General features: G+C 36.5%; 4 protein-coding genes across 5 annotated transcripts; 3 read left to right on the top strand and 1 right to left on the bottom strand.

The window, feature by feature from the left end:
* Nucleotides 1-274: 274 nt before the first annotated feature.
* PFT1 (phytochrome and flowering time regulatory protein (PFT1)) lies at nucleotides 275-10,187 on the top strand. 2 transcript variants are annotated; one of them, XM_088803456.1, is made up of 15 exons: nucleotides 275-555; nucleotides 1,892-1,922; nucleotides 2,435-2,498; nucleotides 2,588-2,718; nucleotides 3,386-3,595; nucleotides 3,682-3,747; nucleotides 4,094-4,271; nucleotides 4,984-5,051; nucleotides 5,139-5,978; nucleotides 6,851-6,904; nucleotides 7,112-7,140; nucleotides 7,390-7,458; nucleotides 7,533-7,617; nucleotides 8,704-8,790; nucleotides 9,412-10,187. In XM_088803456.1, the coding sequence occupies exons 1-15, from the start codon at nucleotides 458-460 to the stop codon at nucleotides 9,982-9,984; spliced, it is 2,583 nt and encodes an 860-aa protein (XP_088659582.1). In that variant the 5' UTR covers nucleotides 275-457; the 3' UTR covers nucleotides 9,985-10,187. The 2 variants fall into 2 exon arrangements, with proteins under 2 accessions (XP_088659582.1, XP_007046291.3); XM_007046229.3 differs by having other exon boundaries at nucleotides 276-555; nucleotides 4,094-4,304.
* Nucleotides 10,188-11,831: 1,644 nt separating this feature from the next.
* LOC18610528 (Transmembrane amino acid transporter family protein) lies at nucleotides 11,832-14,843 on the top strand. Its single transcript, XM_018114613.2, has 8 exons — nucleotides 11,832-11,978; nucleotides 12,064-12,203; nucleotides 12,313-12,696; nucleotides 13,374-13,767; nucleotides 13,909-14,014; nucleotides 14,164-14,255; nucleotides 14,365-14,433; nucleotides 14,530-14,843. The coding sequence occupies exons 1-8, from the start codon at nucleotides 11,892-11,894 to the stop codon at nucleotides 14,626-14,628; spliced, it is 1,371 nt and encodes a 456-aa protein (XP_017970102.2). The 5' UTR covers nucleotides 11,832-11,891; the 3' UTR covers nucleotides 14,629-14,843.
* A 607-nt stretch (nucleotides 14,844-15,450) lies between these two features.
* LOC18610527 (Ribosomal protein L12/ ATP-dependent Clp protease adaptor protein ClpS family protein) lies at nucleotides 15,451-17,827 on the top strand. Its single transcript, XM_007046225.3, has 3 exons — nucleotides 15,451-15,615; nucleotides 16,694-16,844; nucleotides 17,378-17,827. Exons 1-3 carry the CDS (start codon nucleotides 15,552-15,554, stop codon nucleotides 17,637-17,639), a joined length of 477 nt encoding a protein of 158 aa, XP_007046287.3. The 5' UTR covers nucleotides 15,451-15,551; the 3' UTR covers nucleotides 17,640-17,827.
* A 502-nt stretch (nucleotides 17,828-18,329) lies between these two features.
* On the bottom strand, nucleotides 18,330-23,423 carry LOC18610526 (GDT1-like protein 4). The gene is made up of 13 exons (XM_007046223.3): nucleotides 23,230-23,423; nucleotides 23,058-23,126; nucleotides 21,732-21,791; nucleotides 21,565-21,612; nucleotides 20,817-20,905; nucleotides 20,635-20,671; nucleotides 20,480-20,527; nucleotides 19,897-19,965; nucleotides 19,771-19,815; nucleotides 19,610-19,671; nucleotides 19,396-19,468; nucleotides 19,208-19,292; nucleotides 18,330-18,647 (listed from the first exon to the last, which is right to left on the bottom strand). The coding sequence occupies exons 1-12, from the start codon at nucleotides 23,245-23,247 to the stop codon at nucleotides 19,221-19,223; spliced, it is 690 nt and encodes a 229-aa protein (XP_007046285.3). The 5' UTR covers nucleotides 23,248-23,423; the 3' UTR covers nucleotides 18,330-18,647; nucleotides 19,208-19,220.
* Between the last annotated feature and the right edge of the window lie 1,733 nt (nucleotides 23,424-25,156).

The following is a 25,156-nucleotide window of genomic DNA, read 5'->3' as shown; positions in this document are numbered from 1 at the left end:
AAAGTCCATAAACCAATCATTTTTGATCCGGGTCGTTGTCGATGCATTTTCTTCTTGGCTTCGATTCCTTCTCTACTAAGATTACAACAAGGAGTCCGTAAACGCGGGAGTCTTCCTCCAATGAACTGGGTCCCTGTGGTTCCCGCTGGGCTCCCGCAGAAACCCAAGACTCATTTTTGGGTTGGACTTCACAAATAATTTCGGGCTTTTTTTTTTTTTTTAAATCTTTGGTTATTAAATAAAAAAAACACTAAAATAATAACAACTCAGGTTCCGGTAAAGGTAAGGACTTCTGAGTCCTAAATATTAAATACTTCTTGTCTTCGGGTGAAGATCAAAAATCAAACTTCAAACTCTTTTCTTTTTCGCTCCTAGTTAGTTCATTTCCTATCTCCGTAGCATTTTCTCGCTATGTTGAGTTGCCATTTCCAATAGAAATTGTAACGCAAAGCAGCAGATGGCGGAGAGGCAGCTGATCGTGGCCGTCGAAGGCACCGCGGCCATGGGTCCCTACTGGCAAACCGTCGTCTCTGATTACCTCGACAAGATCATCAGGTCCCACCTTTTCTTTCCCTCTTTCTTCAATTTACATTTTTTTTTCCGCTCAATTTGTGTTTATAGTTTAATTCGATTAATACTAGGTAAGAAAGTTGCAATCTTTGTTAGAAAATAGATGTTTTGAATTTCCATTCTATGTGAAACTTGATGCCAATGTTTGTGAAATACTCTAGTTAAAATTTGAGGATGATTGTTTTGCTTATTAATTCATGCGCTTAGTTTTTCGTTTGTTTTCTTTTCCCCTCTAAATGGTCATTATTTTAAGTATTCTGTGCGTTTATGGTCACATTTCATTGAATTTTTAGTTTGAGAATGAAAATTTATGCTTTAATGTAGTGCCAGAGCAACAGATAGTTCTAGGAGTAAAAATTGATGGTGATTATTTTGCCATCGGAGTTGCTTTTATTGGCTTTTTGTTGCTTGAAACGCTTTTCTGAGGTGAAGGAGAAGGGTTTTTATGTGAACTACTTAATTATTTGATAGAAATGCAAGTTTAGCTCATCCAAGCTATGCCTATTCAGTTTTTGTTTTTGTGCTTTTCTTTTCACCTATACCAAGTGTTCTGAGTGGTTCTTAAGAACCTATCAATATTGATTACTTGAGGCTGTACGTTAGATTTTTTGGACTCTGTGATCTTGAATCTAAGCAGCTCAATTGTTTATGATCATTTGCACTTACTACTTGATGAATGAGGAATTGACTGTTTGCACTTACTGCTTGATGAATGAGTAATTGACTCGTAAAAGCCATTGGTAACGTCAAACCCCTTAGACTAGGGATTTTGATCTATAAATGTAAGGTCCATATGTATGGATTATTTTCTTAATTTCAAAAGTGAGTTGGAAAAGATTATATTCAGTAGAGACCAACTTGACCATTATGTTATATGGTAGAATATGTATGTATGGTTGTAGACTGTCAGTTCCATGTTGAATTTTTTCAAAATTGAGATATTTTGAAATCTTTATTACCAAAATAGATTATTTTAATCTTATTTCTTGAAGGAAGGCATTTTAAGCCTACCAAATTGTCTTTTGTAATTGATATAAAAGTTTAAAACATATGAATTTATCCCACATTTAGTTGAAGTTTTCATACAAATAACATTATGAGAAGCTTGTCATATCCTAGAAAGTTTGTTAAAATGAGAATGTTTGCTTCAGCTTAAATTCAAGACCTAAGGTTCATTGGGGAGAATGACCATACTGCATGTCTCAAAACCCTGCATTGGATTTATGGCTGTTAACCATTGTTATTATTCGTATGTTTTGTACTTAAATATATTTTGGGCATGTATGTTTTTCCTGTCTGATGGATTGCAGTAATTCCACAGGTGTTTCAGTAGTAGCGAGTTGACTGGACAGGTAAAAAGGCTTTTCTCTTCCCTCTTCCTTTCTGATAAGCTACTTTTGTAAATGTATGATCATCCTCTTGTTATACAGCATCAACTGTTACAATGTTGTTAGAGGCATTTTCAGTTGTATTAGGTACTTGTTTTTTTTTATGAAAATTAGTTGTATTAGGTACTTGGCATGCATCTGATAATTACTTGAATATTTATTGTAGATAATTTAGCAAAAGACAATATCATTTTTTTACCATTGCATTTACAAATAACTGATTGTAAGACAACATTTATAGGCAACCCAGTGCTGGCCTCTAAATTTTACATGAGGGAATTAGCATGTATTTGTGTGAATATGGAGAGCCATTTAAGTTTCAATTATTTTTTTGTAACTTTATAACTTTTCTTTTGTTTTGACATTTCAGTAAAAGATAGCATAAAAATATTTACAGTCAGTTTAAGGTATCTAGTTTGCTTGATATTGCCTTTTACATGCACATATATTAATTCAGTCATCTTGTCTGAATACAGAAGACTTCTACATCTAATGTTGAGCTTGCATTGGTCACATTCAACACTCATGGATCATACTGTGGTATGTTCTTTGCTCTATTTTTCAACTTGCAGTGTGTTATTACTATCAAAACTTCATTTTTGTGGAAAATAATGTGGTTCCTTATGCAGCTTGCCTAGTACAACGTAGTGGGTGGACAAAAGATGTTGATATTTTCCTACAATGGCTGTCAGCGATACCTTTTTCTGGTGGTGGTTTCAATGATGCTGCAATTGCTGAAGGGCTTTCTGAAGCGCTGATGGTATGGAGCATCAATCTTTTATGTGATTTTAAGTGCATTTGTGCTTTGATTTATGCACCCCAATTGATAATTATTTGTGCAAGTCTTCTTTAATTAGATTGCTTTATGATTTATCTCCTTAAATTAGATGCTACTTCCAACAAGTTAAGGGCATTGACTTAAATGATTTTTCTTAAGATATAAGTTTCACCTAAAAGCTGGTTTGCTTGAAGATATGTTTTGGTTATAAAGATGCTGTGACTCTGCATATTGTCACAGATGCCATTAAATTTTGGAAGAGCAATTGAGTGAAACCCTAGATATGAGCATCATTGGAGCCTGAATACAGGCCTTTATTTAACTTCTCATTACTGACTCCATGTCAATAGAAAAGAGGGAAAGAAGTGCATATGTGGATTCTGCCTAACATTCTCCCGAGGTAGAACCATGATGTGCCAGTTTAATGTTTTGCTGGAGGTAATGGCAACTTGAAATAGAAAATTTTTGGGGTCATTGTACCAGTGGTCCAAAACCTTTTTAGGTTGGTTCAGTTTTGGTACGTGGTGTCAATGTTGTCCTTCCATCTATTTAGTCAATTAAAGTTGACAGATTTTGTTTATGTAGGCCTGACATGTTATATGACATATCACAACATTTATCCTTTGTACCTATTTGATGTACTGGTCAGATGTTTCCTATTGCACCAAATGGAAACCAAACTCAACAAAATGTTGATGGACAAAGACATTGCATTCTTGTTGCTGCTAGTAATCCTTATCCATTGCCTACACCAGTCTATCGACCACAAATTCAAAACTTGGAGCAGACTGAAAATATTGAAGCACAGACAGAGAGTCGTCTGTCTGATGCTGAAACAGTAGCTAAATCATTTGCTCAGGTAGCTCTATAGTATTTATCTTATCGTGTCTCCTAGTTCTGGCTTGCCCTTTTAGGATGTTAACTGACCCTTTGTTTTCATTGCAGTGTTCTGTTTCTTTATCTGTCATCTGTCCGAAGCAGCTTTCAAAGCTAAAAACAATCTACAGTGCTGTAAGGAATTACGATGAGAACATTTTTTTATCTATTTTCCTTGTGACTCTTTTGGGTGTTTTCTCTCTAACATTGGATATATTGGCCGTGTCTTCCAACATCTACTACTCTCTTCTCTTGAACATTTGATAAAAAATTTATACTAGAGTGATTGTTCCATAGCACCTTTTGGGAACTTGGTCCTGATATATATGAAGCAATGTCTAAGTACAGAGCAGCTTTGGAAGAATATTCATATAAATAAACATCTGGAAAACTATTTACTTAGTAGATTCTACCGGATTTTATTCTAAATTATGTTTTCTTTACATAGTCACTAACATTTCTCTTCTAACTGGAAATACAGGGAAAGCGAAACCCGCGAGCACCAGATCCACCCGTCGACAATGTTAGAAACCCCCCGTTTCTTGTTCTGATTTCGGAGAACTTTATGGAGGGCCGTGCTGCTTTAAGTCGCCCTGGAGTACCAAGTTTGGCATCCAATCAGAGTCCTGTGAAAATGGACATGGCTTCTGTCACTTCGGGTACAGGGCCACCTCCAACTTCTGTTCCGTCAGGTGGTTTAATGCAGAATTTGTTGATCCCTTCTGATTGAATGCAGTTTTTAACTGTATACTGACAATCGCATGTGACTGACTGATTTGTGTGCTTGTTTAGTCAATTTCGTCACTCTGCTCACTTAAGCACATCAGCAAATAGATAAGCAGGGAGCTAACAGATAGTATGCTGGATGCTAAACCTCTCAGTTGTAACCTTGAATTTTCTTATCCTAGTTTTGTAAGGTCTGATTTCATTCAGATCCACAATATTGCCTTTTCAGGTTTCATTATTAGAGAAGGGTACTTTTAAGATTGCCAAGTTGTAGAAGCTCTTGGCTGTATTGATTGATTCATTTCCTCTTCAGCATCTAAGGAGTAAAAAAACAATTATCAGAAAAACCTGGACATATCCCCAATCACAACTTAAGGATTTCTGTAAATTGGAAAGTTTCGCCTTTTATTGCAGAACTTAAGAACAGAAAAGAATACCTGTTCTATATCTGTAACCTTGTTGTGCACCCTGTTTCTTTTAATAATACTAATCTGTAGACAGTGTGACAGATATAGATAGACATACACCATTTGGGAATATAAAAATTGAGCATTAGACAATTAGTCAGGTGTGATTAATTGTAGGTTTATTATGTTATTGTTGTGATCAATTCTTGCTTAAGATTTGTTTTGTTTTGATTTTTAGTGAATGGATCTATGATGAGCCGGCAACCAGTTTCTGTTGGAAATGTTCCCACTGCTACCATAAAAGTTGTAAGGCTCATGTACTTAGTTAATTAAAGGTTGTATCTGTTGTTTGGATATATAAGTTGTTGTAGACTCATTATTCTTATTGTTCAGGAGCCAACAACAATAACATCCATGGGAACTGGACCTGCTTTTCCACATATTCCAGCTGTTCCACGTGCTCCTTCTCCAGCAATCCCAACCATGCAAACTTCTTCACCATCGACGACTTCTCAAGAGGTGATGAACAGTGGTGACAATGTGCAAGAATTAAAACCTTCTGTAAGTGGTATGACACAACCTTTACGTCCTGTGCCTCCTGCTGCAAATGTGAACATATTAAACAATCTTTCTCAAGCACGGGTGATGAACTCTGCTGCTCTCACTGGAGGAACTTCTATAGGACTTCCATCAATGGGTCAAACTCCAGTGGCCATGCATATGTCCAATATGATATCTAGTGGAATGGCATCTTCTGTGCCTCCAGCTCAAACTGTATTTTCATCTGGGCAATCGTGTATGACTTCATTAACTGGCTCAGGAGCTCTTACAGGGACTGTACAGGTCCCACCAAACTCAGGTCTTAGTTCATTTGCTTCTGCAACTTCTAATGTGACTGCAAATTCAAACATTGGAATGTCACAACCGATGGGTAATGTTCAAAGCGGAGTGAGTATGGGCCAATCAGTACCTGGCATGAGCCAAGGAAACCATTCAGGTGCACAAATGGTGCAAAGTGGAGTTGGCATGAGTCAGAACATGAGTGGTCTTGGTCCATCAACTGTCTCTTCTGGAACTGGCACAATGTTTCCTATTCCAGGAATGTCTCAACAAGTACAGTCTGGCATGCAGACACTTGGAGTGAGCAACAGTTCAGCTGCTAGTATGCCGCTATCGCAACAGACATCAAGCGCTTTGCAATCAGCACAATCCAAATATGTTAAAGTCTGGGAGGTAATCTAGGGCTTGATTTTAGACAATAATGACAATTGATTTGCTGTTTTTGGTGGAAAAACCTTCTTAAAATTAGTAGATGTTGAAACTTTATGTGTGAATTCGTTCTAAAATATAGCCATAGTTTATTTATTTTTTGTTTTTACACATGCATCGTCCTAGCAGATTCCATAGTACTTTTGGCTCTTGTAATCTTCTGTGATTTTAGAATCTCCCAATCAACCATATCTTTACTGAGAGCTATTTTTTGCCTTTTGCCTGAGGGAGACATATGTGCTATGTACAATCACTTAGGGTTATTCTTGCTTGGACGTTTGCTGGTATATCATTTTTTTTTCCTGTAATCTTTTGATCCTTCCTTGACCTTTTGTCCTCCTTGAATCAAACGGGATGTTATTTTTAATGACAAGTAGAATTCTCTTAAGGCTCTACATTGGTTGCAAGGCATGTGATGATTTCTGGATGGATGTTGTTGATGCTTGTGCAAAAGTGTTCCGTGCTTTGCCATTTACTTGAGAGGGCCCACAAACCTTTGTTGTCTCCTCCATAAGACATTGCCTCCACTTAAATTAGTAATAAAATGACAGGCTTTGTTAGTTCAACCAAAAAGTGACTGAGAGGGTGATCAAGACAAGAAATTGCCATTCTTTTGACTTTATTTTTCTCCTTGCTTATCTTGATTATACTATATAAATAAATAAATATATATATATATATTGTGATTATTTATTTTTTTCCCAGTCCCTTTTAATTATCTTGAAGTATCATTGATGATTTTTATGCTTTATACTAAATCTCTTGGTACTATTTGCCCCTTCGTTGTTGTAGTTGTGGGATTACTAATATCTCTTGATTGGTCAATATGGATACAGGGAAATTTATCTGGCCAGAGACAAGGGCAGCCAGTGTTTATCACCAGATTGGAAGTATGTTCACAAGCATCTGATGATTATATTATTTCTAATATAACACGCTTTCAATTTTTTCACCTTATTTTATTCGCTATTTTTGTTTGTGATGTTTTTCATGAATGACTTGCATACTGTGTTTCAAACAGACTTTTGACATTGGAGCTATTTCATCTGCATTCTCTAATTTGATGCATAAAGCTTATGCTTTAATTGTTGTTGCAGGGTTATCGGAGTGCCTCAGCTTCCGAGACGTAAGTCTTTGGTTAATTCATGTAACTTTTGAATTTTTTTTTCTTCTCTTTTTCAGATACACTAGCCCCTAGGGGAAATGATAAATGGTAAAATTGCTTTCATTCTGTTTCTTTTAGAGGTGGCCCTACTTTTTCTTGCATGGTTTTGAGTTCTTTCATGGTCACCATACAGAATAAATATTTTTTGTGTATATATTTAATGCCAATCTAGTTTATAGAACCTGAGGATTTTGGTTTTTGTATTTTCAGACTTGCAGCACACTGGCCACAAACCATGCAAATAGTTCGTCTTATTTCTCAGGATCACATGAATAACAAGTAAGTTTTAGTTTGTGAAAACATTTTCCTATGTCTTTCAATTTTCTCATTAACTTTGTTTTATTTAACATCAGGCAATATGTTGGGAAGGCAGATTTTTTAGTTTTCAGGGCAATGAATCAGCATGGATTTCTTGGACAGCTACAAGAGAAGAAGCTTGTAAGTGATTGCAGGATAATTTTCCCTTTGAAGCAATGCAAAATTTCTTGTTTGAATGTCTTGTCAAAATTGATTGTTGAATTACTTGCATTTTTTCGTTGTTGTTTTCTTTTATGGGCATCTATTTTGGCATGCTAATTTTCATTTTTAAGTAATTGTAGAATTGCCGTAAACTTGATTGTCTTTGATGGGAATATAGGATACTATTTATTCAAAAGAAAAAGGGAATATAGGTACACCTTTTGCCATTGTACTGGATGAGTATTGAGTAGTGCTCAGTTGACAGAATATTAGTTGTTCGTCATTACCATTTGTTCACATGTCATTTGTCAAGTGAATTTCTGATTTAACCATGTTAAATGCATGTGGCGGGGATAGTCAAATTTCAATTTGGTTAACCAGGCGATTTGACAAACACTTAAATATTTTCCAAATGGATCTTCTCTATTTTTTACTGGAAACCAGTCAAGGAAGTATCTATGTTGTGTTTTCCTGGAATGGTTCACTAGACTGCTCTCTCTTTCTCTCTCTCTCTCTCTCTCTTTCTCACAATAACATAGCTAACATTGCAGACATTGTATGTAAAAATATTATGTTTGGCAGTACATTTATCCCTAGATTAGCGCAACTTGGATGAGATCACAACCCTTACCAGTCTCATGTAAGTTCTGCTACTTGGTATTCAAGTAATTCTTGATCCACATAGACTAAATGTGATCAAGTTCAGGCCCCACAGGTCAAAGCTGACTTGAGGAATTGAGCCCTTTTTGACCTTTTTCAACATCAACCTGAAAACGCCAACTAACAAGAAGCATCTTGTGTCTTGTAGACCCTCAAATAAGCGAAAGTACTGCTCAGAGTTTTCTTGATACTTACAGATAAAGCTTGATACTTTGTACTTGTATATGAATCTCTTTTAAGTGTTTCTAGGAACCGTGTTAATTTGTGAGTTTAGAATTTCTTAAAATTTTATCCTATCAATTATTTGCAATTGTGTAATTTTTTTTTTAGAAAGGCTTTGCACTTGTGTAATTATGGAATTACAGCTGGATTATTCTGACAGTTTCTCACTTCTCATTTCTGTAGTGTGCTGTAATCCAATTGCCATCACAGACGTTGCTGCTTTCAGTTTCTGACAAAGCATGCCGCTTGATAGGAATGCTTTTCCCTGGGGTGAGAATTTTCTGACCTTCAATCCAAGCTTTAGTTCGTTGAGTGTGCATTACATATCGACACCAGTTTAAGCTTCCACCTTCATTATAAAATTGTGGACTGAATAAAAACAACCTGCAATCATTCCCAACTACACACTTCCAACACCCCACCAGGCCATCATTCCAGTCTCCACAAAACCAAAAAAAAAAAGAATGGAAAAAGCTGCAAACTAGATGAGTAACTTGTGGCTTTTATTTGAATACTCTGTAGGCCCCGTTTAGTTCTTGCTTATGCTATTTGCTTTTAGCCTTTGCTTGTGCTTCCTTAAAAGTTGCTAAAAAGCAAAATGATATTTGATTAACAATGAAAAAAAATACTAAAATGCATATCAATACTAACATAACTATTTAATATAGAAGTACTATCATTCTTTTTTTTCAAACATATTTCAATTTTTAACTTTTAATTACTCGAAGATATTACCTGCTTTTATATCTGAACATGCTTTTGCTTTTTTCTCCAAAATTAACAAGCCAGTAGTAAAAGCAACAGCCATACGGAATCTTAATTTTAATCTTTCTCTATCTGTTAACTTTGAGCTTTGGATTTTATTTCGAGCTAAGCTATTTGTCGAATCAGGATATGGTTGTCTTTAAACCACAAATATCTAGCCAGCATCAACAACAGCAACAATTGCAACAGCAGCAACACCAGCAGATGCAACCACAGCTACAGCAGCAACAGCTGCCGCAACTACAACAACAACAGCAGCAGCTTCCGCAGCTGCAACAACAGCAGCAGCCGCTTCCACAGCTGCAACAACAGCAGCAGCAGCAGCAGCTTCCACAGTTGCAACAACAACAGCTCCCTCACTTGCAGCAGCAGCAGCTCCCTCAGCTGCAACAGCAGCAGCAGCATCCACAGATACAGCAGCAGCAGCAGCTTCCGCAGATACAGCAGCAGCAGCTATCCCAGCTGCAACAACAACAGCAGTTGCCCCAGATGCAGCAACAACAGCAACTTCCACAAATGCAGCAACAGCCGCAGCTTCCCCAGCTGCAGCAACAGCAATTACCTCAGCAACAACAAATGGTGGGGTCAGGAATGGGTCCAGCTTATGTTCAAGGTCCAGGCCGTTCACAATTGGTTTCACAGGGGCAAGTTTCATCACAGGCCCCACCTAATATGCCTGGAGGAGGCTTTATGGGTTAATCAGCTTTGGAATTTGCTGGCTATTAGAACTTATAGTTGTGTAGGGCTTCTAGAAATTAGAAACCACCAGTCTGTTTTTTAGTCCATAGAAACCACCAGTCTATCAGTATCTTTAGTGGCTAAACACGATCATATGTTATGTAACATCTAGGAGAAAGTATTTTACGATCTAATTATTATGATACATTTTGCATTTGCTGTCATTCATGTTTCCATTAATTTTTCCATGTATCATCTATAGTAACTAATGAGGTGAGAACAAAGGCTTCGTTGATGAAAATGAATCAACAATGATGTGAATTTAAAAGGAGATTTGCTGATATTGAATGATCGTTTTATAAGTTACTCACTCATCATCTTATCGTTAAAACTTATATTAGCTGGTTAATAAGGGAGGTTAGGTTGCATGATATCTTTTGGGATAGACAGATAGGCACACCTTATATATATAGGAATCCAATTTCGAATGCCAAGAAGTAATTATGCTATAAATTGTTTCGATGATGGATTTTTGTGATTAATGTCTTATCCACAAGGTTCATTGATTATTGAAGTTCATAGGATCAATCCTTGCTCAGGTACTCAACAAATTGATTGATGTTTACAGCTAAAGTAAAGCATTAACCTTTTGCCAAACCATGAACATAAAGTAGCCAGAAGCCAAAGCATTCAAGAATTTGAAATCACACAACAGCAGAGCTTTGAAAGCTTTATGAGATTTTGGGTATCAACACCCCATACCCCGGCCTCTTTGAAGAAGACTTTTGCCGCTGAGATCTTAGGTTGTAAGTTTGGAATAACCCCTCCTAAAGGAAAGTAAGTAGGAAAGAAAGAGTCCCAGTGAAGTAGACAATGAATAAGATAGTAAAGCTAGCTTAAATTTTAACATAAACCTGTTGCAAGGTTGGGGCCAAGGGGCCAGGTGAACAATTATTAATTTTGACTTAGCAAATCCCTTTTTTGTTTTCTGTAGATTGAACCATTAGAAGAGCCATAGGTCCAAATTCATTGATCAGGAGTCCATGATCAGTGTGATGTAAACCTGACGATAGTGTTAATATGGAAGATTAGTGTAAACCTTTATTTTATCATTTTATGGTAAGCAGTGGTTTGCAGTTGGCTTTCGGCCTCCAAAGCCAATGGGGACACCTCAAAAATGAAGACGATGACCCGCACCAACTTTACATAAACAAGCACCCTCCTCGCTTTAATCATTTTTCCCAGGAACTATGGCCTTTGTATAAAGCTAGGAAAAGAAGTATAATGATTTTAGGATTGATCCAAAGCACCAACCAATAAAACTTCCCATCATTGGCGCTGGGTCCAATCCTTGGAAAAGCAGAAATGCCAACAATGTCCTTTTTCTCAGAGCAGGAAGTTTCTAGTTGAGCTAATGCTGTTGCCTGAAAAAGTCATACGGTTCCTTAACTTAGATCATGGAGGGGTAGACCATATCACCAATTTCTGTTGTCATGAGTCCAAGCTGTCTTATTCCTTTGAAACTCTACATGTTTTGGTTCTTATTTGATTTTATTTTACTGAGTTACTCTTGCAAGTGAAATTAACAAGGATCCTATTATATTTCAAATGAGATTTTTCCGGCTAACCATATTTGCATGGTTTGCTACTTTGTTAAGCTAATTATCTATCACCCCTAATTCTTTACTAGTAAAGGTTTTTGGACAAATGGAAAAAGAAAAATGCCACAAAATGGAAAAGTTTTAAACAAACTGGACAATTGCCTTAATTTGTCCTATGAGATCATGAGGGATAAAGGGTTTTCGGGAGATGGCAGAAGAAATTTTCAAAAGTAGGAAAGGGTTAACCAAAGTAAATGGTATGTCATTTTCTTACCTTTATTCCATCAAGCAGCGCAATCATCAACCACTAGTCCACTACTTAAACACATGATGATGATGACTGAACCCTCACATTCATTGAGGAGGTTATCTCTATCTTACTTTGAAAAAATGGTTTCAACTTCTCCACCGAAGGTGAGCATGGATATAATTCAGCTAGCTAGCCAACACTAGTTAATTACTTTTCACTAAAGCCTGTCTTGCCATTTGAATCTAACAGGAACTTCAATCCAACGGCAAATGGGCAGAAGGAGATCCAGCTCGCCGAGCCAAATGGTGGTACTCAACTTTTCACACTGTCACGGCCATGATAGGTGCAGGCGTCCTCAGCCTGCCCTATGCCATGGCTTACCTGGGATGGTATATATGTTGGAACTTAACTCAGTTCAACAAAAGCCTTAAATCTCAACTGCTTTGAGTTATATATGTGGAAGAACTTTCGGAAACTTGACTTTCTCTTTTCTCTTAGGGGTCCAGGAACAATGGTTTTGGTGTTATCTTGGTGCATGACCTTGAATACAATGTGGCAGATGATACAACTCCATGAGTGTGTCCCTGGAACTCGATTTGATCGATACATTGACCTTGGTCGATATGCTTTTGGACCAAAACTTGGAGGATGGATTGTGCTGCCTCAGCAGCTAGTTGTTCAAGTTGGATGTGACATTGTGTACATGGTTACCGGAGGGAAGTGCCTCAAAAAGTTCATGGAGATAGCCTGCTCCAGCTGCACGCAGCTCAGGCAGTCTTATTGGATCTTGATTTTTGGTGGCATCCATTTCTTCCTGTCTCAGCTTCCCAATTTCAATTCAGTTGCTGGTGTTTCATTAGCTGCAGCAATCATGTCTCTAAGGTAATGTCCGATGACCCTAATCCTTTACCCTTACTAATTAAGCTTCTGCATAGATGAGATGGGACAGGAAAAAAATGGTTTCTAGATCTAGATAGGCTTCACCACTTGTTTATTGCAGATTAGAGTTCCCCATCCAGAGCCAGAAACTAATCCAAGTTTTTGCTAAGTAGATAATCTTTTAAGTTACAATTTATAGCAATTACTAGTACTATTTGTGTTCTCAAGTTGAGAAAACAAGTCTGTCAAACTCAAAGCTAGCTAGCCGCAGAAAGCAATCTGGTTAATCTTGATGAAAGGCATAATCACCAGCCAGATCAGGCAGTGCGGCCCCACTGCTTTAATTATGTTTGCTGTATGCTTGTGAGCATATGTATAATAATCTTTTCTTTCCCTCTAGTTACTGATGGTAAAGTAAGGGAGGGTCATTTGAGAGGCTTTTACGTGTTCTATAGTTTCTCCAATAGCAGCTGAAGACAAAATATATATGAAGCTGCAGTTCAAGGAAAAGGAAGCGAACAAGAAGCATCTGAGACTTACATTACATGAAATACTCTTTCCTAGTTTATCTCTAGAGTCTTTTGATAATGATTTTGCACAAAAATCACAACCATGCAAGCGAAATCCAGCAAACCAAGATGCATTTATCATTGATTTGTAATGTTTCTTCTTAATTGCAGTTACTCAACCATAGCCTGGGCGGGTAGTCTGAGTCATGGTCAGATCGATAATGTCAGCTATGAGTACAAGAACACGAGTCCAACTGATTTCATGTTTCGCGTCTTTAATGCACTGGGTCAAATTTCATTTGCATTTGCTGGCCATGCAGTTGCCCTTGAAATCCAGGCCACAATTCCATCCACTCCGGAAAGGCCTTCAAAAATTCCCATGTGGAAAGGTGCAGTCGGAGCCTATTTCATAAATGCTATATGCTATTTCCCTGTAGCCATGATAGGGTACTGGGCATTCGGGCAAGATGTTGATGATAACGTGCTCATGGCTCTCAAGAAACCTGCATGGCTCATTGCCTCTGCAAACTTGATGGTGGTTGTTCATGTTATTGGAAGCTACCAGGTAAACAAATATAGCGGTTAATTTGATCCTAGGAGTTTCAACTTGGAAAGTATCAGGTTCAAACTGCTGGATAAGAAAATTAAGGCTGTTCGATCCTGTTTGTAGCCCACAAACTTTTGGTGAAAAGGAAATCTTTTGCAGGTTTATGCTATGCCTGTGTTTGACTTGCTGGAGAGGATGCTGATGAAAAGGCTGAACTTCCCACCAGGAATTGCACTGAGACTCATAACTCGATCTGCTTATGTAGGTGAGTTTTCCTCCATTCTTATCCTTGGAAAATGAAACCATAATTACTAAAACAGTTTTTAAGTATAACCACGACCTTGATTCTAGATAGTAACTTTAACTACTGTCTGCTAATGATTGAAACCCACCTGCCTGTTGGAATCTTTGCAGCATTCACACTGTTCGCAGGAGTTACTTTCCCTTTCTTCGGAGATCTTCTGGGTTTCTTTGGTGGATTTGGTTTCGCTCCCACTTCATATTTTGTAAGCCTCCCCTCTCATTGCCGTTCAATGTTTTTTCCCATAATCTCCCTCCTGACCGCACCTTCTGCAATAAAATAACTCAATTTATCCTGACCTGTTGTTCTTCCAGCTTCCCAGCATAATGTGGTTGATCATCAAGAAACCAAAGAGATACAGCCTCAAATGGTTCACCAACTGGGTAATCAAAATTATAAACACCTGCTTCAAACCAACTGCTTAGATAAAAGGCTATAATCTGCTGATAAATTTCTATTTTTTTTTCAATATTTTTCAGAGCTGCATATTCATTGGACTGTTCATCATGATGGCATCAGCAATTGGTGGCTTAAGGAATATCATCACTGACGCTTCAACATATAGTTTTTATACATGAATGTAATCAAACTCAATTAGCAGAGACCTACTTTTCCCAATGATTTATTATCTTGAAAGGGTAGGCATTTATCTTGAGCAAGCAGTAGCATATAAAGATGGAAACAATATTCCAAATGTACCTTTACCCAATTTCTCTTCAACCTTCAATTCCCTCTCATCAGTTGTCTTTGAATGTGGAATTGTAAGTAAATGAAAGAAAGTGGTTGAAGACAATGACAGATTGTTTCTAGTGGCAAACACATTCATGGATACACCATTTGTAAAAAAGTGATAGAACCCTGAGAGCATGAGACTTCAGCTTATCATTGGGTTGCCTTTTTTCTAGGATATCATTCCCAATCAGTTGATTGTTGCATGGTAATTGGAAGGATTTTTTTAAAAAAATAATAATAATAATCACTTATCACAAACTTTTATTATTAATTGTTTTAAATAGTTAAAATCAAAAATTATATTTTAAATTAGAAAAAATAATAAGTTGAGATGTAAAATATTAAAAAAAATTCTAAATGTATTCACAATTTTATATTATTTAATTTTTAATTTCGGCTTTGCTTTCATAAGATTAATGATCATAATTGAATCTTACACACACAAACTGTGATTAAAAATGAATCGAAAAATAACAGACAAAAAAACATAATGAAAAAAGCCAAAATTTAGGGAAGAAGACATCTTTTTTCTTTTATTTTATTTGTATGAATTGTGTGCCTTCATGCTGTTACAAGGCCATAAATGAACCACTAGTTCAAGTTTTAATTTTTCATTTCCCTTTGAGGCCAACAAAAATTAAAAAAAATCATTTTTCCCAAATATTATTAATAAAAAAAAAAACAGTGGTTGGAAAACAGTTTTCATTGGAGAGACAGAAGAGAGAGAGTGTCTGTGCAGAGAGATAGAGATACAGAAAGAGAGAGAGGCATGGAGACTGCGATACGCGGGAGGTTAACTCTCTCACCAAACACTGTCTTTAATCCTAAACCAGGTTCTTCTTTCTTCTCTCTTTTCAATTCCCCCCCACCCCAGTTTTTTTAAATTCTTGTTCTTGATTTTGGGTTATAAAGTTTGTAACTTTTCTTGATTGATTGATGAAAACTCAACGAAACGATCATAAACTCATCTGGGTAGTCGTTGTTACTTAGCTTAGTTGACGATTACTATATCTGTTCTGCTTAATTTTTCTCCTGATAATTCTTCAAACAATCCAAGTTTCACAGGCACGAATGCTTTGTTAACGATTCGGATTTAGAAGGATGGAGTTGGGGGGTGCAAGCTCTAGCTTTCTGCGGATTCATTTGCTGAAGATGGGTGTTTTTGCAGACAGTTTCTTGATTATATCGGAGGAATTAAGAGATAATTTAGTTTTGTAATTAGAAGCTTATCAGCTGGGATTGTTTGAAAAGCTTTCGGCTTTCACCTTGGAATTTTTAAAGGTCTTACGGATTGATGATTGCCAACTTGTTAAGTGCAAGGTTTCGAGTTCACTGCTATGCTTAGGGGGGAATTTAAGCCTTTGCAGGTGAAGCGAAGCAAAATTTGCTGGTTGAGGAAAGAGCCAAGTTGGCATGGATGGAAACTGTTGTAAAAGAACTCACTTTTTTTGAATTTACTGAGGATAAGGTCTTAAATAGGGTAACACTAGCGCGATATGGTCCTTATGGCAGCTTAGTTTGCTGTTGTTTGTTGGTGGGAAAGAGTTCTAGACTCTCTGAGGAATAGGAATGCTTACGTTTAATGATTCTTTAGCTCATTGATCCGTAGTTAGAGATTTTCTGTTCCATGTATTGGTTCTATTGTTAACACATTTGGTTGTTGGTGATTGGATCCCCTTTGAAGTACTTACTTCTTCATCCAAGAAAATGGGAGAGAAAAAAAAATGGAGGAAGCCTGCCATTTCTTTGAATATCTGAATCGTTCACTTGAATCTCTGTCTCAATTTCCTAAATCTTTCTTTGATTCCCTGTTAGTCAAACTTACTTCTTACATTGGTATCACTAGAGCATATAGACGGATGCTTGCATGATTTTCATTAATTATAATAAATTTGATACTACGTAAAACAGGGGAGAAACAGTCTCTGTGCAAAGGACCATGCACCAATCGTGGCATTCTCATGGCTATATCAACCACAGGAGCAGGTAGAGGAGCAGGAGTGTTGGAGAAGCCAGTTATAGAGAGAACCACTCCTGGTCGTGAATCTGAGTTTGATGTGAGGTGTGTGCACTAATTCAAATTTCTTTTGCAGCTTTTGATATGTTGATGTGAAAATATTAGGCATTAATATTTTTTTGTTTATGAGCATTCTTCTCATAAATATGTCGCCATGTTTCCCACTTCTCAGACCATTTTTTAAAGCATCTACCATTTCTTTGGTTGGTCGTACAAAATAAACTTTGCTTAATCTACGAAGTAATACAGTTTTGCATCTTATGAGCAATGGTGATGGGTGCATCTTCTATGGGACATTTCAAATTCCAGAAACCAATTGCAAACCAACTAGATTTCCGTGTGTTCATGTCCTGTGTCCATTTTGCGTTGGCTTTTGTCTCGTATGTCTGACATTTAATTGGAGTTCTTCAATAACTCATATAGCATTCCTTTTCATTAGGTTTATTTTGCATGAATAACGAATGAACTCACATTTCTTCTAATTGGCACAATTAGGTCTAGCTTTATTTGTTTTCTTATATTTCTTTCTCCATAAAGTTGACTTTTTTAGAACATTTTTGTGGGTACGACTTGCATAGGAAATCAAGGAAAATAGCTCCACCTTATCGAGTCATACTGCACAATGACAACTTCAATAAACGGGAATATGTAGTCCAAGTACTGATGAAAGTCATCCCTGGGATGACCCTTGACAATGCTGTTAACATCATGCAAGAAGCACACTACAATGGCTTGGCAGTGGTGATTATTTGTGCTCAGGCCGATGCTGAAGAACACTGCATGCAACTAAGAGGGAATGGGCTTCTGAGTTCAATTGAACCCGCGAGTGGTGGTTGCTGAAGACAGACAACCTAGTAGACCATTTTGGTATTGTTCACTGTTAAATATACCCTTTTTAGAAATGTTAGATGGTGTATATTTCAGTAGTGCTCTTATTGTATGAACCCTGGACATCCCCTATGGTCAAAATTAAAAGACAAAGAGGATGGTACTGATTTTGAATAAACCTGGTTCCATTTACTACTAAATCAAGGGTTGTTTCTATCTTCTCTCCCCGAGGCTTTGTCTTTGTTTATACTGATCAATCTGGAATGACTTCACAACCTGAAAAAAAATCAAGAAAAGAACAAAAATGTGGATAGGGTGAAATGAACCTGAAGAAAGACCAGGAACAGGACACGTCTCAGATGATTCCAATCCAAATCAAGGGACCAGCTGCCATAGAATTATTTAGATCTTTTGTTTTACAAATATTAACTGTCAACCGCAACTGACGGGGAAGACTACCCCAACTTAAACAAGAAAAATAATGGGAAAGGCAATGAATGGCACGAAGGTCTTCATGATTTTTTATCATAACTAAATTTACTTGTCGTTGAATATCTCAACTTTAGCAGATACGAGATTTTATTTACAAGGGTCAGACCATTTACAGTAATTGTTACTTTCCATTTTATCAGATCATGAACAGCAATTGAACCAGTTTGCCTGATTTGACCGAGTTGTTCAAGTATCCCACCATGCATCATATTAGTTCCAAAGATAGTAAAAAGATCCCATTAAGTAACGAAATGGATAAAAGAATCCCGTTTGGTAAGGTATCCAAAGATGGTTAAACAGTTAAGAAAAAATACAGCAATGAGAGTCAGATAAAATACAAAGTAGAAACCATTGGCATGGCCAAAGGTGCTGCCAACATCACATAGGTTTCAATCCTTTGAATATTATTTTTTAAACTCCTTATAGAAGTTCACTTCAGAATTAGCACTTGTGCACAATCATACTCCATGAATTTGGAAAACGAGAATGTCAACATGTGAAATTTGTTAGCTAACCTGTTTGCGATCCCTGTTTGCAACACAATGGGCAGAAGGCAAAGTGATTATCACAGACTATACACTGGGAAGCATTCAACAACAGGATATGCATGTGAGCATGCGGTAGTGCTTGTGGGCAGGCAAAAACACTATAATTCCAAGACAATACTAGTCATTTCTAACTAGGCTCCCATACTCTACTCTCAATGATATTGGTACATTTGCATGTGTGGGTACTACAAGGGGAGAGTGAAAAGGATGAGGGGTGGTTGACGTGTGTGCTGTCATGCATCAGTCTGTGCACGCATGTGTGTGTGTGTGTGTGTGTGTGAGAGAGAGAGAGAGAGAGAGAGAGAGAAAGAACGCTATGCCTGGCCTGGAATGAGAATATAAGAGGTATAAAAACCATTATCTATGAAATACCAAAACAGCGGATCAATTTTGATTTCAGAATATTCAGTAGCTTTATGTGAATGTGAAATATCAAGGTATTCATCGGAAGCCTTCCCCTAAGTGTTAAAACAATAAAAGGCATCCCCCACACCCCTACTCTAATGAACATATTTTCTGGACATCAAAATAGGCACTAACCACCGGTAAGTCATCAAGACTCTACAGTTGAGAGGAAGGATTGGATTCCGAAAACAATGAAAAGAACTCCACTCGAGAGCGCAACCTGCATCAAAATGATAAAAACTTGGTTTTACAAGTTGCTCAAGAGATTAATGTGCAAACCACAGTGGCATGAGGGTAAAAAGAAAAGAATGGATCAGGATTACAAATTTCTCAGATATTTGAGATGCCAAGCTCTTTCCTCCAAGGACAGCAGCAATGGTGCACAATGCTTGTCCGCTGGAAAAAGGGAAACAATACTAATCAGTATATATACAAAAGAAACCAATTATGAGAACATATATACAGAGTGGTTTCAAAATAGGAAGGAAATAGCATTGCTTCAGTAATTACATGGAGATATCAAAAGGTATAACTTACACAATGCCACCAAGAACTACAGCAAACGGGTTCTCTTCTGCAGCCAAACCAATGGTAGCGAGCTGACAAGACATAAACTACTCAGTCCAAAATAATGAAGACGCAAAAGTGACTTGTTTCAAAAGAAAGAGAAATATGCAGTTCATGAGATAAAAATTTACCTGGCTCTTGTCACCCCATTCACCAAAAAATGTGATGGAAAATGCCTGCAAAATAGGTACTGTCAAATTGTTTGAGTAAACGCAGGCTTATCAAGTTTAAAATTAATAAGTTTTAGAAATTATAACCTTCAGAAATATAGGAGAGAAGAACTGTGTGAGAAATGGCCGCCTCTCCTTCTTCAATTCATCATCAGCCTGGGAACATAGAAAACAGTTGAATATCTTCAGAATCTTTCAACCTTCAGAATCTTAATTATTGAGAACTATAACTTGAGAATATCGAATATAATGCAGGTCATGAATTCAGAAGCACATCACAAATAAAACTATCACCACTAACATGAGTACATAATGACTTTTATCATGGAACAGATATGCTAATTCATTGAACAAGACCAATAAAGTACATAATCATTAATTAGGGTCGGTTTGATTCGATTAAGTTTCAGATCAATTGAGGTTCGGGTTGTTGACTTTTAGAGGCAATTCAGGTTGGGTCAAGTTTGATAGGTCTTTCAGGTTCGGTCATGTTTGCGAGCTCTAGTTGTATGCCCGATACACCCTCAAGGAAAGTAGTGGGAAATTTATGTCCTATTAGTAAATCAAATGTGTTTTGATATTCTAACCAAATAAGTTCAACATTGAAAGAAAACATGTCTATGGAGATAACACTATCTCATTATGTGAAATATGCTTGTTGTTGCTGTACCTTATTGCCCTCCTTGACTGTTCCTGTGTTAGCCTTCCAGTCAGCATCCTAATGACACCAATAAAGCAAAGTTTAAATAATGTTAATATTTTTTTTTTGGTAAAAAAAAATGTCAAGTTAAACATCAGGAAATTCATTAGAAGGGAAAACCCTACCAGTTTTGCTTCAACTTCAGCCAATTCTTCAGCCTCCCTGGTGTGGAAACATAGATCACAAAATGATCAATTTAAAGTAAAACAAAAGCTTAACCTACCTAAGCATGATAAATAGAAGTCATGCCCTTGCATATGATAATAAGAGTAATGGAAAAGACTAAAGAGATAAGAGAAAGCATTACCCATCCTCCCTAAATCCATCCCATAAAGACCACAGCCCAAATACCAAGAACAGCACTGTCGTTATGTGATGAGTCCATTTCCTAGAGATCTGCATAATTTGAAATCATACAAGGAGAGAATGAGAGCCTGTTTCACACAAGTTTAAAATTGTTACATGTATAGGACTGTGTGGTACATAATTAAATTCGATTAAATTAATCATCCAAGCAGACTGAGCTTTAACGTATGTTCAGAACAAAGGGCCTCACACTTTTGCACACTAGAGTACAACAAAATCACAGTTACTGATAAAAGTATACACTATAGCAGCTATTACAGGGTTCACTTAGACTAAGAATTTAAAAAGTAAGAACCGCATAAGAATTTAAACAGTATGGATGCCAGGAGGACTATATTGTATCACAGATAGCAGCAGGACCAATATTAAGGCATTTCATATAGCTATAAGTAGCAAAACTAATTCCACGCTGAAGTATCTCCAGTGCATTTCATAAGATGTAACTTTACAAAATTGGAATGAATCAAGTTGAATTCAATTCAGCTCTCATCCTAACACATAGTTACCCTCCTTTCTTCCTAGTTGGCAATTTTCCCAAGCAAAAATGACCAAAACAGCTTAGTTCACTAGATATTGCTTGGAATTAATAAAAACATGCCTTTAGTGTGATTGTTCAGGTCCTTTAAAAGAAATTAAAATCAACCCACACAAAGAAGAAGCCTTTCTCAAACAGCAATCAGACCACTTACAAGATTTGGAGCAGCCCAGCCAACAACAGCAGAAAGAATAGTCATCACCTAAAGATCAGAAATATTACAAATAACGGTAAGGCTAAAGAAGAATAATAAAAATAGTTAATATAATGAACCTGAATGAAATGGCTGAGTGGAAAAAGAAGTAAAAGAAAATCACTTACAACTAAAGATGCCAGGCATCCTGACAAGACAAGTCTCCTTGGATGACGCATTGCCAAGATCTTGAAACAAGTTAAATGAAAGAATTTAAAATATAATGCAGTCAAGCTATAGCAGGAAAAATGCAGTCAAACTGGTATTAAAGTATATCCTAAAGAAGAAGCATAAAAACATGATATATTAAAGCTACAAAATTAAACAGGTTCTTTCTGACAAATAAAAGATGTATTCGTGAAAAATTCACACTCTCATAACATCATGTGTTTGAACAAAATATCTGTCCAGTCCAAGAATCAGCAAAAGACTCATTAGCTTTCTACAGCTTAAACCACGTGCAAAGTTGTCAGTTTCAAAACAATCTATGCTCTCTTTCTTCTTTCATATACAAGGCTTGCTTAGGTTAAAGCAGTAACTTTGAGTTACGATGATAAACACATGAATAATCACCACAGTTAAAGTCAAAGAAGCTGCACTAACTACCAATATCAAAGTTATTAACCTCATGAATGAGAATAACCGTGTATTGTCATTTAAGAAATTCATCCACAAGTTTATTCTAAAAAAACCAGTTGATTATTAGGATCCATATATTCAACACTCATACGAGAGAAAGTTTTACCACAAAGCATTCAGCTAATGATACCATTGTTGCTTAGAAAAGGTTATTCCTGTGAGTCTAAACAAAGACTTCATGTCCTGAATAATCAATGAAGGGTGATACAAGAATGCGGGTACCCCATGTAAAGCCACAGAAACCAACCAGCCAGGTAATTTTTGGGCTAAATTTAAGAAACAAACAGGATTCAGCATGACATGGTGGAATATTAAATAACAGAATGGAGAATTTATTCCTATGCAAGTGTGCCATCTGGGGAATCCCCTATCAAGTAGCTGAACTCCAGTTTTTCATTCAAAATTCATCCATATAAACATAATCTCTTTTTTTCTTCTTCTTCTTTTAAATAACAATCAAAACATAAAATTTCACCCCCAAAACATTTCGTTTTTCTTTTAGCAGCCTTTCAAAAATTTATAATCCAATCAAATATGTGATAAGCAGATGTTTAAAATCTCTAGCTAACTAGTTTTAACTTCCCTTTAGAACATGATCAATTGAAAAAAAAAGAAAAGAAAAATGGATTTGTAAACAAGCTCAATTGAAGTTGAAGTAGGGTAATTGTTCATTATTGACACCATCTACAATTCAATTTTGATTTCAAGTCCTTTTCAAATCAATATTAAATAAAGAAAACTTCCAGTCTCATAAATATAATTTAACCAAACAAAAAAGAAAGAAAATCAATATCAAAATATAAGCTTTAACTAACCGCTGCAGCGAAGAACGTCTTGTCGCCAATCTCCGATAGCACGGTCATCGCCAGAGATTTGGAAAAGCCCTTTCAAAAACCAATAAAAACAATTGATGATTAATCAACACAAATCAAAACTAAATCAGAACAAAAAAGAAAGTCTTTAATTTATCCTAATCAAATTTCTTACTTGCACAAGCGAGCTCATGATTGCAGAGAGGGCTGAAAAGAGAGATCCTATGTTCCCGCAGAAAATACAAAGTGTTTGCTTGTTCTTCTTTTGGTGTTGACTTTCTACTCTCTCTCTCTCCCCCTCTGAGTCCAATTGAAGCTTCTGAGTTTGCGACTCGGGCTAAATCGCTGGGATTTCTAAATGAGCCACTCAGCAGAGACGACGATGACACAACCATAAATACACAGCTCAAATGTGGATAAAATAAAAAATTAAAAAAAAAACGCGTCGTAGAAAGAGAGTTTGCTTTTTGGTGCGTGTTGCTCACTTCCTAGAATAAGGGAATGTCACGGAGAGGGAAGAGATCTGATTGGATGGGGAGAGTTTTAGATTCAGCGGCACGTTGTGATGGCGTTAAGCTCACGCTAGGTTTTTGTCGCGTACCCCACAACTCCGATTCGCTTTTGTTTTTATGCATGCTGACGTGGCTTTTTACTAAATTTCATTTAAAAAATATTTTATTTTTTTTTTCGTTTAAGGTACAAAAAATCACAATATTTGTGAAAATTTTTCTTTATATACATGTTAATTGAAGTGTATATAATTCAATTTCGTATTTATTTAATGAGATTTTAATTTTTCTTAAACAAATATATAATAATACCGATAATCTCATATATTTATATTTTCGACCCAACCCCATGCTCAAATCTTTATGTTAAAGATAAATTAAATTCAATAAACCAAGTAATTATTTATTTGTTTTATCATCTATTTATTCTTTTAAAAGAAGACAATTTTTTTTTAGAATAAATTTCAATATCCATAACAATTGTGCCATAAACAAATCTCTTAATACTTACATAAATTAATTGGGCTAGAAATAGAAAGCCCAAGGCAGCAAAGAAGAGTTGGGAATTTGTGGACCTGGACCCTGTGACCCTCCCAAGTATAGACAGGCAGGCCATTTATGCAAAGAATAAATGTTGTGTGCGTTTTAAGTCTTAAACTCTGTAAATTAAGTTTAAGTAAATCTTAAAATTTATAAAAAATAGTTTAGAGAAATGGAAAAGATTCTTAATTATCAACTTGGTGTTTTAGAAATGGAGTGATTTAATTTGATTTGGAGGATAATATTTAAATTAAATTTTAGTCTAATCTAATTTAATATAAATCTAGATATAAATTAGCAAATCCAATCTAGGAGTTTTAATCAGATTATATTCTAAGTATGTAATTATCATGTTGATATCTTATTATGGTATCGTACCTGAAATTATCCAGTTTAGTATTTGCTGATAATGCGGTAAGATTGATTATTGTTCATAGTCAGACAAGCTAGAGGAATTCACAGCATAGCAGTTAGCAGTCGACGAGGAAGGGTCAACATGGTGCATGAAATCATGGCGAAAGCTGCGGGGGTTTTCTTATTTAGTGTCTTGTTCTTCATGTCATCCGAAGTGTTTAGTGTTAACCAACTGCACTTCCTCAAGTCCATGTTGGCCCTGAACTAGCTGCTGTTCTCCTCTGGCTCTCGCTGGACAATCAAACAGTGTCACAGCCGTGACCTGTGGCTTGAGTTTGTCGTCTCTCTGAAAATGCGGACAAAGCTAGCCAGTTGATTGGGATAATGCAACAAGTTCCTTGTCTGCTTTCAACTTTGGCTGACTTTGGCTCGTGGGTCTAGCTTCTAGTTGATTGGGATCGTTTATTTATTATATGTACTAATTAAAAAGGTTAGGTTTGGTTTATGTCTTGAGCCTTTAGCCATTGACCCCACGCTCAAATCATTGCCAATTTCCCATGTGACCCCCGCCAACTTGCTACCATAATCATGGCTACGAAAATGCATGGGAAAATTATCACAATTCAACTTGTTGTGTGGAACCCCAAGTCTATGGCTTTTAGCTATCAATGTCACGGACCTCATGATACCATTCTGATA

The sequence above is a fragment of the Theobroma cacao genome, chromosome 2 (genome assembly GCF_053813885.1).
Source record: "Theobroma cacao isolate CCN51 chromosome 2, ASM5381388v1, whole genome shotgun sequence".
Lineage (NCBI taxonomy): Eukaryota > Viridiplantae > Streptophyta > Magnoliopsida > Malvales > Malvaceae > Theobroma > Theobroma cacao.
Note: the sequence above shows the minus strand (reverse complement) of the source record. Positions and strands in the feature narration are given on the sequence as shown.

What these genes read in the sequence shown, in the direction of transcription:
- PFT1 (XM_007046229.3), top strand. Translation starts at nt 458, where the DNA reads ATGGCGGAGAGGCAGCTGATCGTGGCCGTCGAAGGCACCGCGGCCATG. An exon ending in TAGCTAAATCATTTGCTCAG is followed by an intron (nt 3,596 to 3,681) that starts GTAGCTCTATAG and finishes TTTTCATTGCAG; the next exon opens with TGTTCTGTTTCTTTATCTGT. An exon ending in TAAAAACAATCTACAGTGCT is followed by an intron (nt 3,748 to 4,093) that starts GTAAGGAATTAC and finishes CTGGAAATACAG; the next exon opens with GGAAAGCGAAACCCGCGAGC.
- LOC18610528 (XM_018114613.2), top strand. Translation starts at nt 11,892, where the DNA reads ATGATGATGATGACTGAACCCTCACATTCATTGAGGAGGTTATCTCTA. An exon ending in ATGTTATTGGAAGCTACCAG is followed by an intron (nt 13,768 to 13,908) that starts GTAAACAAATAT and finishes AATCTTTTGCAG; the next exon opens with GTTTATGCTATGCCTGTGTT. An exon ending in AACTCGATCTGCTTATGTAG is followed by an intron (nt 14,015 to 14,163) that starts GTGAGTTTTCCT and finishes GAATCTTTGCAG; the next exon opens with CATTCACACTGTTCGCAGGA.
- LOC18610527 (XM_007046225.3), top strand. Translation starts at nt 15,552, where the DNA reads ATGGAGACTGCGATACGCGGGAGGTTAACTCTCTCACCAAACACTGTC. An exon ending in TGTCTTTAATCCTAAACCAG is followed by an intron (nt 15,616 to 16,693) that starts GTTCTTCTTTCT and finishes TACGTAAAACAG; the next exon opens with GGGAGAAACAGTCTCTGTGC. An exon ending in GAATCTGAGTTTGATGTGAG is followed by an intron (nt 16,845 to 17,377) that starts GTGTGTGCACTA and finishes CGACTTGCATAG; the next exon opens with GAAATCAAGGAAAATAGCTC.
- LOC18610526 (XM_007046223.3), bottom strand. An exon ending in GCTGGGCTGCTCCAAATCTT is followed by an intron (nt 20,906 to 21,564) that starts GTAAGTGGTCTG and finishes CAAATTATGCAG; the next exon opens with ATCTCTAGGAAATGGACTCA. An exon ending in GATGGATTTAGGGAGGATGG is followed by an intron (nt 20,672 to 20,816) that starts GTAATGCTTTCT and finishes TTTCCACACCAG; the next exon opens with GGAGGCTGAAGAATTGGCTG.